A 14,481-nucleotide genomic window follows, 5' to 3' on the forward strand; every position below is an offset into this window, starting at 1 on the left:
TACATCTACATTACTACATGTCAATATTCAGGTATAGTCATAGCGCCACCTATTGACACCAGGAAATGATGTGTTTCATCCAAGTGGGTTGCTCTGATTCACCTCAAATGTGGTCAGACAAGCATTAAGATCATAATGGTGACTGTGAGTCTTCATGGGAGACCCTTGCTGTGTCGCCATGGTGAATTTCGATGCTTCACCATTAAACAAGAAGTTGTTGTAACTCCTGCATGCACTGTCCAATCTGCCCCAAACTTCACGTTTGCTTAGTGTCATGGCCTAAACACATCTACATGCCAATATAGAGGCATAGACATAGCACCATCTATTGACAACAGGAAATGATGTGTGTCATCCAAGTGGGTTGACCTGATTCAACTCAAATGTGGTCAGACAAGCACAAAAGCTTAATCAAAGTCCTGCTTGAAGATGTTTGACAGCTGTGTGCACAGACAAAGTTTAAAAACAAGTACCTGTATTATTAAATTAGCCAGTTAATCAGTCTTATCAGCAAATTTGACTCTAACAACATGAACACAGTAATTAATATTAAGGATTTAATAACATGGTACATTTTCCATTTCAAACCAAAACTGTGCTGCACAATGTATAGAAACCTTTTGACTCACTGCTGCCAACTCAGTGAATGCCAAGTCACTGAATATCATTACAATATCATTATAGGAGCTGATACATATCCATCAGAACCGCCACTGTGGTTTTGTGGAAAAACACAGAGAGGCCTGCTGGCTCATTGTTAAGAACATCAGTCAATAAAGCCCAGTGCAACATACACACTTGTCATAGAAAAACAACTACACAGAGACAGAGAATAACTGTGATTCTAATTTGTCAAATAATATCTCTTTTATGCAAACCAAAAGAGGCATAATGTTTCAGTGCATGAAAAAAGACTTCATCTCTGAGTCCATAAATGAGAGGACTCAGACATCTTGGAGCAAGATAAAACATTATGTAGTTAAAGTACCGGACATCTTCGAATAAACTAAAACTAATCTTAAATACAGCAGCTTCTATGAATGGGCACCACAGCTGGATAAGACAAAGTAGCAGCTGAAAACCATGAAGAAGCACTGTTCTGAGCCCTTTCTTTGTTGACTTTTTATTCTCTCCTGATGCAGCTTTGGCCACTTTCATTATTTTCACATAACAGAAAACAATGATGATGCACATAATCAAAAACTGGAACTGATATAAAGCTGATCTAAGATGATCCTGCCATGTGTGAAATATAAAAATCTCAACTGAACATATCTGATATTTTTTGTAGAAGCTAAGAGATGCTGATACAAAGAAGGCGGAGAGAATAACAATGCAGGGCACAGAGCTGAGGCCATGAATAATGAGGATACAATGCATAGTGCTGCGTGTGGAGCAGAGCTCTCCATGACGCAGGGGCATACAAATGGCCACATAGCACTCCAGGGTCATTACTGTCAGAGTAACTGGTGTGACTGTAACATAAAGAAGTAGCACAGCACAGATAATGACACATAACCAAACTTGAATAGTTAAATGAAAAATGGCCCAGATGACCAGGATATCAGACATGAATAACAAGAAGCTATCTGACAGTAATGTAAGAGCAAATAAGATGTAGCGAGCACTTGTGTGAAAGCACTCCTTTTTAAAAAAAGTCATGATGAGCAACAAGTTGATGCAGAGAAAAATCATCACCAGGATCTGCGTAATAATGAGCTTGACCTTTCGTGGCAAGAAATCACCAGCCAATGAGTTGTTGGCAGCCATATATCTTGATATTTGATTTCTAAGCAAGCACACACGTGTGAGGCACTGCCAAAAATTCAGTTCAGCCTCAATATGTGTCTGTGTCTGTCAATTGAAAATCAGATTTTTTCTTCACAATGATTAAAGTTAAGTTCCTCTGAGTAGCTCATGTACTGTTAAATACAGCAGTTTACCGAACCCTACATTCTGTTCCAGAGAGTAACATCTCCTGCTGAGCTCTGTGCAGCCTTCTGAGAGAGGACTGTGCATGGTGACTTTAAAGACAACATCCAGAAATAACACCAAATGAAACAGCTCACCTGGGTACTGTCATCATCACATAGCTCGTCCCCCTCAATGGCTGATGTCATCTAATCAGAGGCCCAAACAACCTCCACTGGTTCCTTTACACAGGAAGGAGCTCTGAGCCCCTTGCCCTGTCTCCAAGGCTGAGCCCGGCCACCCTACACTTATACCCATAATGTCATTCGTTTGGCCTTTACCCAAAGCTCATGAGAATTATTGCACCAATCTGCATGTTGATCTTACTCTCCATTTTACCCTAAATCTTGAACTAGAACTCCTTGAACTTCTTCACGCAGGGAAACATCTCACCATTTTCCAGTTCAGAACCATAGACTCAGACTTTGATTCTTTTCCTGGCCGCTTCACTCACGGCTGTAAACTACCGCAGTGCATGCTGAAAGTCACTGTCTGATGAAGTCAGTAGAACCACGTCAACCACAGTTCTGTGGTCCCCAGACCAGACACTTCTCCCTCAAGCAGTGCATTTAGAGCATTTTCGTGAAAATCACAAACACAATCCGTGACAAGTGACGATCTTGGCAGACCCCACTGAAGATTGATTAGCTGCCAAGGATAAGGACACAGCTCTAACTTGGGTTGTATATGGACTGTATAACTTGTAGCAACCCTCTTATCAACATACATCTTTGATCAAGAGTAAAAATTACATCTATAATCTACAGTCCACCATTTTCCAGCTGAGAGCCATGGCCTCAGACTTAGAGGTGCTGATTCTTATTCCACCTGCTTCATACTTGGCTGCAAACAACCCCAGTGCCCCCATTTGAGACCACTGGTGTAAAATACCTGTGTTTTGATGTTTCACCCAATCACTCAGCACCAGCAGAAAAGCATGGAGAACCACTGTTCTCTCCTTATGCAACTTTGGCCACTTTCATTATTTCACTGATGTAGCTCTGTTTTCTTCCATTGGTTTAAAATGGGGGAATATCATTATGCCAAACAGATAGGACTAATAGTAACTTCCAACACCCTGTTCAATCTGGAGAACAACTAATAAAGTAATATACCATAGAGGGTATTTGCTTTGTATGATTGAAATGTGTTGACAGATGTTGTTGCCTCAAATAAATAATGATGGAATAAAGCAAAACGATTAGTATTAGTATTGAGTTTCCATTTATATAATGTACACCGTACTTCAACTTAAAAATCCTAAATTAAAATATATATACATGCACTAATGGCGGTATATAAAGTTTGGGAGACTTAAAATGCATGTATCTATTTTCTTTTTCATCTTGGCCAATGTATGTATGGTCCAGTGCTTGAGCTTCTGACTGACAGAATTTTAGAGGAAAAATGTGAGAACTGTAAGCAGAGGAAAAACATTACACAGCATCTAATTGCTCAAAACTAACTATTTATACCATGAAGCAAAGAAGCGTGCTGTCTTAATAATATTAAAGCCAATGACCCCCAGTAACTCAGCTTAATCAAATTCCTGCTTGAACATGGCTCAATGCAGTGTACACAAAGTAACAAAAAAGTACCTGTATAACTAAATTATCCAGTTTATGAGTGCCATTAGCAAATTTGACTCTAACAACACGAACATAGTGATGCATATTAAGGATTTAATAACATGGTGCATTTTCCATCTCAAAGCAAAACTGTGCTGCACAATATATAGAAACTTATGACTGACGGCTGCCAACTCAGTGAATGCCAAGTCACTGAATATCATTACAATATTATGTAGGACCTGATACATATCCATCAGCACCGCCACTGTGGTTTTGTGGGAAAACACAGAGAGGCCTGCTGGCTCATTGTTGTGAGCATCAGTCAATAAAGCCCAGTGCAACATCCACACTTGTCATAGAAAAACAACTACACAGAGACAGAGAATAACTGTGATTCTAATTTGTCAAATAATATTTCTTTTATGCAAACCAAAAGAGGCATAGTGTTTAAGTGCACGAAAAAAGACTTCATCTCTGAGTCCATAAATGAGAGGACTCAGACATCTTGGAGCAAGATAAAACAGTATAAAGTTAATGTACCTGACAATTTCGTATAAACTAACATTAATCTGAAGTAATGAAGATTCTATGAATGGGCACCACAACTGAATGAGACAGAGCAGCAGTTGAAAACCATGAAGAAGCACTGTTCTGAGCCCTTTCTTTGTTGACTTTTTATCCTCTCCTGATGCAGCTTTGGCCACTTTCATTATTTTAACATAGGAGAAAATAACAATGATGCACATAATCAAAAACTGGACTTGATATAAACCAGCCCTAAAATAATGCTGCCAAACATTAACTAAAATTAACTCCACTAAACATATTTGATATTGCTTGTAGAAGCTAAGGGATGCTGATACAAAGATGGTGGAGAGAATAAGAATACAAGGCACAGAGCTGAGGCCATGAATGATGAGGATACAATGCATAGTATTGCGTGTGGAGCAGAGCTCTCCATGACGCAGGGGCATACAAATGGCCACATAGCGCTCCAGGGTCATTACTGTCAGAGTAACAGGTGTGACTGTAAGATACAGAATTACTACAACAGAGATAATGATACATAACCAGACTTGAATGGGAAAGCGAAAATGGAGCAAGATGAGCTGGATATTAGATGCAAATAATACAAAACTATCTGACAGTAATGCAACAGCAAATAAGATGTAGCGTGCAGTCGTGTAGAAATACTCCTTCTTAAAAAAGGTTATGATCAGCAACAGATTGGTGGAAATAAAAAAGACCAGCAGGACCTGCAAAATAGTGTACCTTAACCGGAACCACACATAATCACCAGTCACTGAGTTGTTAGCAGCCATGTATCTTGATCCCTGTTTACTAAGCAAATACACAAGTCTTTGAGGCACTGCCAGAGATAAAAAATCTAGCAAATTGTCATTATGTAGAGTGTTAGAAAATCAGGTGCTTTTTACAAGATGATCAAAGTTCCTATGAATTGCTCATGTACTGTTAAATACAGCAGTTTACCAAACCCTCCATGCTGTTCCAGAGAGTCATGTCTCATGCAGAACTCTGTGCAGCCCTCTGAGAGAGGACTGTGCATGATGACTTTAAAGACTAGAAGATCCAAAAATAACACCAAATGAAACTTTGATCACCTGAGTACTGTCATCACCACACAGCTTGTCCTCAATGGCTGATGTCATCTAATCAGAGGCCCGAGCCACCTCTACTTGCTCTTTTCGACAGGAAGGAGCTCTGAGCCCCTTACCATGTCTCAAAGGCTGAGCTCAGCCTCCCTACAGAGGAAACTCATGTCACTTGTACCCACAATGTCTTTTGGCCTCTACCTAAAGCTCATGTGGATAGGTGAAGGTCTGAACATGGGAAAAAAAAAGCTTCACCTTCAGGCTTAACTCTTTACCACAACAATGATCACTTTGCTTCACCAATTCATGTGTTGATCTTATACTCAGACAATGACATCTTTGAACTCCTGTACCATCTGAAGTGGTCTCGTTCATTGGCACACACACACACACACACACAAAGGAGCAACAACTCACTTTCACAGAAGAGTCCACCATTTTATAGCTGAGAGCCATGACTTCAGACTTCCTTATTCTCATCCTGGCCTCTTCACATTGGGCCTGCCACAGTGCATGCTGAAGGCCACAGAACCTCCAACATGGTTCTGGGGAGACACACACACACACACACACACACACACACACCCTGCTGAAGAGGACTTTTTAAAGGTAGATAACACCAGTTTAAACTGTGTTTGCCAAAGTATCGTCATCTCCACTTAACCACTTGAGTCACGTTGGTGATTGTACAGCAAGGTAAATGGACTGCTTAACAGTCACTAACAGGCACCGCAGCTGGATGTGACAGAGCAGCAGCAGGAAAGCATGGAGAACCACTGTTCTGACTACTTTCTTTGTTGACTTTTTATTCTCTCCTGATGCAGCTTTGGCCACTCTCATTATTTTCACAGCAGAAAACAACGATGATGCACATAATCAAAAACTGGAATTGATACACGGCTGATCTAAGATGATCCTGCCATGTGTGAAATATAAACATCTCAACTGAACATATCTGATATTGTTTGTAGAAGCTAAGAGATGCTGATGCAAAGAAGGTGCAGAGAATAACAATGCAGGGCACAGAGCTGAGGCCATGAATGATGAGGATACAATGCATAGTGCTGCGTGTGGAGCAGAGCTCTCCATGACGCAGGGGCATACAAATGGCCACATAGCGTTCCAGGGTCATTGCTGTCAAAGTAACTGGTGTGACTGTAACATACAGAAGTATCACAACAGAGATAATAATACATAACCAAATGTAGCAGGATGAGTTTCATCCTTGCTACTAATGTAGGTGAATCTACTGCCTTTCCATTCACTTTCCCTCATCAGCCAATCAGCCGTTGGGGGCACATTACAAAGGGATGCGGTGTCCCACCTGACCCTCTTGCTCTTTGGTCCAGAGACCGCCCACTTCCCGGTCGTCTTGCTTCTGGCTCCTGTTGCCACTGTAGCAGGTAATGTAGCAGTAGCTGTCTTGGTTGTCAATTTATGGCTCTGACTCACTACTGATTGCACCTTATTTTACCATAGTTATTCATGTTGTGGGCCTTGTGCCGGTGCGGTTGGCTCACAGGCTGCTCTCTTGGCCGTCTTGTTGGGGTTTTTCCACCGCTGTTGCTCTGGTGTGGAGCACACCTCCCCTTCAGGTGACAAATGGCACCTATCGGTATGTATGCCTTACGGCTTCTAATTATGTCTGCTTTTATCCCTGCCTTTTTTGTATCAATTTAGTTTGTTTTTTTGTTTTTTTTTTTTTGACAGATCCTGAACTCGGGAGCTGTTCAGAGCAGAGAAAAACTGGCAGTGCTTAAGCCTGGCTGCTAACCTGCCTAGTTGGGTGTGCCAGGCCTGGTGCTCGCAACTTTTGAGTGCATGCGGTAGCCCGCACTATAGTTGGACTCATTAGCCCTGTTTTAGCATAGGCTATTTTATAATGTATGAATGAGTGGTTGGGGTTAATTAGGGCACAAGAACTTCATGCGAAGGCTCTATTGTAACCGTAATAATTATTATGATGCTAAAACCACATTTTTGAGGGCCTAAACATGCTCAAAAACTCACAAAACTTTGCACACGCATCAGACCTGGCGAAAACTGACATCTGAAGGGGTCTCGTTCATTGCCAACATAAAATGGCTCCATAGCGCCTCCTTGAACATACTTAAAACCCCCTTGCCATTGGACTTAGTTTGTCCAAGGTGAACAAAATTCTGAGGCATGATGTAACATGCTGAGACGCACCAAAAAGTCTCTTGACAGCATGGCCTCAAACCTACAGGAAGTTGGCCATTTTAATTTTAATTTGAAAATTTTGCTCATTTTGGCCATTTGTTGGCATTTGGGGACATTGTATTTGATCAAACTCCTCCTACAATTTTTATCATATCAACCTCAAACTTGGTCAGGATACTCTTGAGGCCTTTGTGATTGAAAGTTATTAAAATAATTTGTTGACGTCGAAGAGTGTAGCCGTGGTGGCACCTCAAATTTCAATGCCTCGCCATGAAACAGGAAATTGTGTTTAACTTGCTGTAACTCAGCCATACTTTATTCAGTCATCCCCCAATTTCACAGTGATGATGAGGGTCCCGACATGAACACACCCACATGTCAATATTCACAAAAAGTTATAGCGCCACCTATTAGCCACAGGAAATTACATGTTTTAGACTTTGACTTCCTGTTACTAGCAGGTTAATATGATCCACTTCAGACTCAGTCAGGAAAGCTTTAAGGCCTTCATGATGCCTTTTTGTGAAAATTTTGATGTTCCGTTAAAGGGCATGTCTGATGCTTCGTCATTAACCAGGAAGTTGATGTAACTCATGCATACTTTGTCTGATCTGCCCCAAATTTCACAGGTTTAACAACAGACCTGTCCTGAACACATCTACATTCAAATGTACAGATATTATCATAGCGCCACCTAGTGGAAACAGGAAATTATGTGTTTAGGGTAGGTTGATCTCATTGACCTCAAAAGTGGTTAGATAATCATTAAGATCATAATGGTGCTGAATTGTGAAGACTGTGAGTCTTCATGGGACACCCTTACTGTGTTGCCATGGCAAACTTTGATGCTTCACCATTAAACAGGAAGTTGTAACTTCCGCATGCACTGTCCAATCTGCCCCAAACTTCACGTTTGCTAACGGTCATGGCCTGAATACATCTACATGTCAATATTCAGTATAGTCATAGCGCCACCTATTGACACCAGGAAATGATGTGTTTCATCCAAGTGGGTTGCTCTGATTCACCTCAAATGTGGTCAGACAAGCATTAAGATCATAATGGTGACTGTGAGTCTTCATGGGAGACCCTTGCTGTGTTGCCATGGTGAATTTCGATGCTTCACCATTAAAAAGGAAGTTGTTGTAACTCCTGCATGCACTGTCCAATCTCCCCCAAACTTCACATTTGCTTAGTGTCATGGCCTGAACACATCTACATAAGAGATGCTGATGCAAAGAAGGTGGAGAGAATAACAATGCAGGGCACAGAGCTGAGGCCATGAATAATGAGGATACAATGCATAGTGCTGCGTGTGGTGCAGAGCTCTCCATGACGCAAGGGCATACAAATGGCCACATAGCGTTCCAGGGTCATTGCTGTCAAAGTAACTGGTGTGACTGTAGCATAAAGAAGTAGCACAGCACAGATAATAACTCATAACCAAACTTATGTATCAGAAAAGGCTGATTCACTGAGATAGGTTGAACCAAAAAGGCAGGTAACCTTCATAGCTGCTGTGCATACACCTTTGTACTTTTCTGTGTCCACAAGGCACCAAACTTTTGGCCTTTTTGGTTCAACCTGTCTCTGTGAATCAGCCTTTTCTGATATGAACTTCATCAAAAACAAGCACAGAACATGCCTTACTAATGAACATCTGCAAGACTCACTCAGATTTGCAGTGTCAAGTTATACCCCAGATTACAGTACACTGGTGAACAGCATGCAATGCCAGGCTTCCCACTAACAGACATTTACATACAAAGAAAGCGATAACACATGTTTTCAGCGAAACACCACGGCAAAACTAAACTTGGTGACGAGTATAAAATGTGCTGGGATTTATTTAAAAATATGAAAATGTTTTTTGTTTGTTTGTTTGTTTACATCTTACACAACTAACAATTTGTACAAACATCGGTCATAGTTCATGATTTGTTAAGAACTGTTACAGAGGTAGTGGTTAGTACAAATGGGACATGATGATTTCCTAAAAAAATGTTACAGAAGTGATCATTTGAAAATGAAACGAAATGCATTGGTATTAATAAGAATTAAAAAAAGTATTGCATGTGTTTCCTCCCACTGTATTATTGTTAAGTATTGTGAGAAATCATTAACATTAACATGTGATCTGACAGTGTTCTCACATTCAGTATATGAATATTTATTAATATTTTTAATAATAATGATGATAATATCATCATTAAAGGTAAACCGAGCAACTTTAAGTTATTCCAGAAGTTTCTTTCAAACTGGTAGCCCTTCTTACTACTCAGTACCTTTGAAGTAGCTCTCAGTGTCAAAAAGGTTGGTGACCCCTGTTTTACACAAAATATATACATGTACTAATGATGGTATATAAAGTTTGGGAGACTTAAAATGCATGCATCTATTTATTTTCTTTTTCATCTTGGCCAATGTATGCATGGTCCAGGGCTTGAGCTTCTGACTGACAGAATTTTAGAGAGCAGAGGAAAAGTGTCAGAACTGTAAGCAGAGGAAAAACATTACACAGCATCTAATTGCTCAAAACTAACTATTTAAAACTAACTATTTATACCTAATGTTTGACAGCTGTGTGCACAGACAAAGCTCAAAAACAAGTACCTGTGTTACTAAATTATCCAGTTAATCAGTCTTATCAGCAAATTTGACTCTAACAACACGAACATAGTGATGCATATTAAGGATTTAATAACATGGTGCATTTTCCATCTCAAAGCAAAACTGTGCTGCACAATATATAGAAACTTATGACTGACGGCTGCCAACTCAGTGAATGCCAAGTCACTGAATATCATTACAATATTATATAGGACCTGATACATATCCATCAGCACCGCCACTGTGGTTTTGTGGGAAAACACAGAGAGGCCTGCTGGCTCAAAATAAAGCCCAGTGCAACATCCACACTTGTCATAGAAAAACAACTACACAGAGACAGAGAATAAATATGATTCTAATTTGTCAAATAATATCTCTTTTATGCAAACCAAAAGAGGCATAATGTTTCAGTGCATGAAAAAAGACTTCATCTCTGAGTCCATAAATGAGAGGACTCAGACATCTTGGAGCAAGATGAAACAGTATAAAGTTAAAGTACCTGACAATTTCGTATAAACTAACATTAATCTGAAGTAATGAAGATTCTATTAAGGGGCACCACAACTGAATGAGACAGAGCAGCAGTTGAAAACCATGAAGAAGCACTGTTCTGAGCCCTTTCTTTGTTGACTTTTTATCCTCTCCTGATGCAGCTTTGGCCACTTTCGTTATTTTAACATAGCAGAAAATAACAATGATGCATATAATCAAAAATTGGACTTGATATATTCCTGCCCTAAAATAATGCTGCCAAACATTAACTAACATGAACTCCACTAAACATATTTGATATTGCTTGTAGAAGCTAAGGGATGCTGATACAAAGATGGTGGAGAGAATAAGAATATAAGGCACAGAGCTGAGGCCATGAATGATGAGGATACAATGCATAGTTTTGCGTGTGGTGCAGAGCTCTCCATGACGCAGGGGCATACAAATGGCCACATAGCGCTCCAGGGTCTCGTGCTTAAGCCTGGCTGCTAACCTGCCTAGTTGGGTGTGCCAGGCCTGGTGCTTGCAACTTTTGAGTGCCCGCACTATAGTTGGACTCATTAGCCCTGTTTTAGCATAGGCTATTTTATAATGTATGAATGAGTGGTTGGAGTTAATTAGGGCCTGAGCACATGCGAAGGCTCTATTGTAACCGTAATAATTATTGTGATGCTAAAACCACATTTTTGAGGGCCTAAACATGCTCGAAAACTCACAAAACTTTGCACACGCATCAGACCTGGCGAAAACTGACATCTGAAGGGGTCTCGTTCATTGCCAACATAAAATGGCTCCATAGTGCCTCCTTGAACATACTTAAAACCCCCTTGCCATTGGACTTAGTTTGTCTGAGGTGAACGAAATTCAGAGGCATGATGTAACATGCCGAAACGCACCAAAAAGTCTCTTGACAGCATGGCCTCAAACCTACAGTTGGCCATTTTAATTTTAATTTGAAAATTTTGCTCATTTTTGGCCATTTTTTTGGCATTTGGGGACGTTGTATTTGATCGAACTCCTCCTACAGATTTTATCATATCAACCTCAAACTTGGTCAGGATACTCTTGAGGCCTTTGTGATTGAAAGTTATTAAAATAATTTGTTGACGTCGAAGAGTGTAGCCGTGGCGGCACCTCAAATTTCAATGCCTCGCCATGAAACAGGAAATTGTGTTTAACTTGCTGTAACTCAGCCATACTTTATTCAGTCATCCCCCAATTTCACAGTGATGATGAGGGTCCCGACATGAACACACCCACATGTCAATATTCACAAAAAGTTATAGCGCCACCTATTAGCCACAGGAAATTACATGTTTTAGACTTTGACTTCCTGTTACTAGCAGGTTAATATGATCCACTTCAGACTCAGTCAGGAAAGCTTTAAGGCCTTCATGATGCCTTTTTGTGAAAATTTTGATGTTCCGTTAAAGGGCATGTCTGATGCTTCGTCATTAACCAGGAAGTTGATGTAACTCATGCATACTTTGTCTGATCTGCCCCAAATTTCACAGGTTTAACAACAGACCTGTCCTGAACACATCTACATTCAAATGTACAGATATTATCATAGCGCCACCTAGTGGAAACAGGAAATTATGTGTTTAGGGTAGGTTGATCTCATTGACCTCAAAAGTGGTTAGATAATCATTAAGATCATAATGGTGCTGAATTGTGAAGACTGTGAGTCTTCATGGGACACCCTTACTGTGTTGCCATGGCAAACTTTGATGCTTCACCATTAAACAGGAAGTTGTAACTTCCACATGCACTGTCCAATCTGCCCCAAACTTCACGTTTGCTAACGGTCATGGCCTGAATACATCTACATGTCAATATTCAGTATAGTCATAGCGCCACCTATTGACACCAGGAAATGATGTGTTTCATCCAAGTGGGTTGCTCTGATTCACCTCAAATGTGGTCAGACAAGCATTAAGATCATAATGGTGACTGTGAGTCTTCATGGGAGACCCTTGCTGTGTCGCCATGGTGAATTTCGATGCTTCACCATTAAAAAGGAAGTTGTTGTAACTCCTGCATGCACTGTCCAATCTCCCCCAAACTTCACGTTTGCTTAGTGTCATGGCCTGAACACATCTACATGCCAATATAGAGGCATAGACATAGCACCATCTATTGACAACAGGAAATGATGTGTGTCATCCAAGTGGGTTGACCTGATTCAACTCAAATGTGGTCAGACAAGCACAAAAGCTTAATCAAAGTCCTGCTTGAAAATGTTTGACTGCTGTGTGCACAGACAAAGTTCAAAAACAAGTACCTGTATTATTAAATTACTGTTCTGAGCCCTTTCTTTGTTGACTTTTTATCCTCTCCTGATGCAGCTTTGGCCACTTTCATTATTTTCACATAGCAGAAAATAACAATGATGCACATAATCAAAAACTGGAATTGATATAAAGCTGATCTAAGATGATCCTGCCATGTGTGAAATATAAAAATCTCCACTGAACATATCTGATATTTTTGTAGAAGCTAAGAGATGCTGATGCAAAGAAGGTGGAGAGAATAACAATGCAGGGCACAGAGCTGAGGCCATGAATAATGAGGATACAATGCATAGTGCTGCGTGTGGAGCAGAGCTCTCCATGACGCAAGGGCATACAAATGGCCACATAGCGTTCCAGGGTCATTGCTGTCAAAGTAACTGGTGTGACTGTAGCATAAAGAAGTAGCACAGCACAGATAATAACTCATAACCAAACTTATGTATCAGAAAAGGCTGATTCACTGAGATAGGTTGAACCAAAAAGGCAGGTAACCTTCATAGCTGCTGTGCATACACCTTTGTACTTTTCTGTGTCCACAAGGCACCAAACTTTTGGCTTTTTTGGTTCAACCTGTCTCTGTGAATCAGCCTTTTCTGATATGAACTTCATCAAAAACAAGCACAGAACATGCCTTACTAATGAACATCTGCAAGACTCACTCAGATTTGCAGTGTCAAGTTATACCCCAGATTACAGTACACTGGTGAACAGCATGCAATGCCAGGCTTCCCACTAACAGACATTTACATACAAAGAAAGCGATAACACATGTTTTCAGCGAAACACCACGGCAAAACTAAACTTGGTGACGAGTATAAAATGTGCTGGGATTTATTTAAAAATATGAAAATGTTTTTTGTTTGTTTGTTTGTTTACATCTTACACAACTAACAATTTGTACAAACATCGGTCATAGTTCATGATTTGTTAAGAACTGTTACAGAGGTAGTGGTTAGTACAAATGGGACATGATGATTTCCTAAAAAAATGTTACAGAAGTGATCATTTGAAAATGAAACGAAATGCATTGGTATTAATAAGAATTAAAAAAAGTATTGCATGTGTTTCCTCCCACTGTATTATTGTTAATTATTGTGAGAAATCATTAACATTAACATGTGATCTGACAGTGTTCTCACATTCAGTATATGAATATTTATTAATATTTTTAATAATAATGATGATAATATCATCATTAAAGGTAAACCGAGCAACTTTAAGTTATTCCAGAAGTTTCTTTCAAACTGGTAGCCCTTCTTACTACTCAGTACCTTTGAAGTAGCTCTCAGTGTCAAAAAGGTTGGTGACCCCTGTTTTACACAATCTATATACATGTACTAATGATGGTATATAAAGTTTGGGAGACTTAAAATGCATGCATCTATTTATTTTCTTTTTCATCTTGGCCAATGTATGCATGGTCCAGGGCTTGAGCTTCTGACTGACAGAATTTTAGAGAGCAGAGGAAAAGTGTCAGAACTGTAAGCAGAGGAAAAACATTACACAGCATCTAATTGCTCAAAACTAACTATTTAAAACTAACTATTTATACCTAATGTTTGACTGCTGTGTGCACAGACAAAGCTCAAAAACAAGTACCTGTGTTACTAAATTATCCAGTTAATCAGTCTTATCAGCAAATTTGACTCTAACAACACGAACATAGTGATGCATATTAAGGATTTAATAACATGGTGCATTTTCCATCTCAAAGCAAAACTGTGCTGCACAATATATAGAAACTTATGA

At 39.9% G+C, this 14,481-nt stretch overlaps 2 protein-coding genes across 2 annotated transcripts; both read right to left on the reverse strand.

Moving 5' to 3' along the window:
* Nucleotides 1-852: 852 nt before the first annotated feature.
* Nucleotides 853-1,770, reverse strand: LOC108875985 (odorant receptor 131-2-like). Its single transcript, XM_018665231.1, has one exon. It carries the CDS (start codon nucleotides 1,768-1,770, stop codon nucleotides 853-855), a length of 918 nt encoding a protein of 305 aa, XP_018520747.1.
* Nucleotides 1,771-3,946: 2,176 nt separating this feature from the next.
* Nucleotides 3,947-6,287, reverse strand: LOC108875986 (odorant receptor 131-2-like). The gene is made up of 3 exons (XM_018665232.1): nucleotides 6,052-6,287; nucleotides 4,562-4,569; nucleotides 3,947-4,302 (listed from the first exon to the last, which is right to left on the reverse strand). The coding sequence occupies exons 1-3, from the start codon at nucleotides 6,285-6,287 to the stop codon at nucleotides 3,947-3,949; spliced, it is 600 nt and encodes a 199-aa protein (XP_018520748.1).
* Between the last annotated feature and the right edge of the window lie 8,194 nt (nucleotides 6,288-14,481).

This window comes from Lates calcarifer, linkage group LG21 (genome assembly GCF_001640805.2).
Source record: "Lates calcarifer isolate ASB-BC8 linkage group LG21, TLL_Latcal_v3, whole genome shotgun sequence".
Classification (NCBI taxonomy): Eukaryota; Metazoa; Chordata; class Actinopteri; family Centropomidae; genus Lates; species Lates calcarifer.

Coding starts and splice junctions, on each gene's coding strand:
- LOC108875985 (XM_018665231.1), bottom strand. CDS start 1,770: ATGGCTGCCAACAACTCATTGGCTGGTGATTTCTTGCCACGAAAGGTC.
- LOC108875986 (XM_018665232.1), bottom strand. CDS start 6,287: ATGACCCTGGAACGCTATGTGGCCATTTGTATGCCCCTGCGTCATGGA.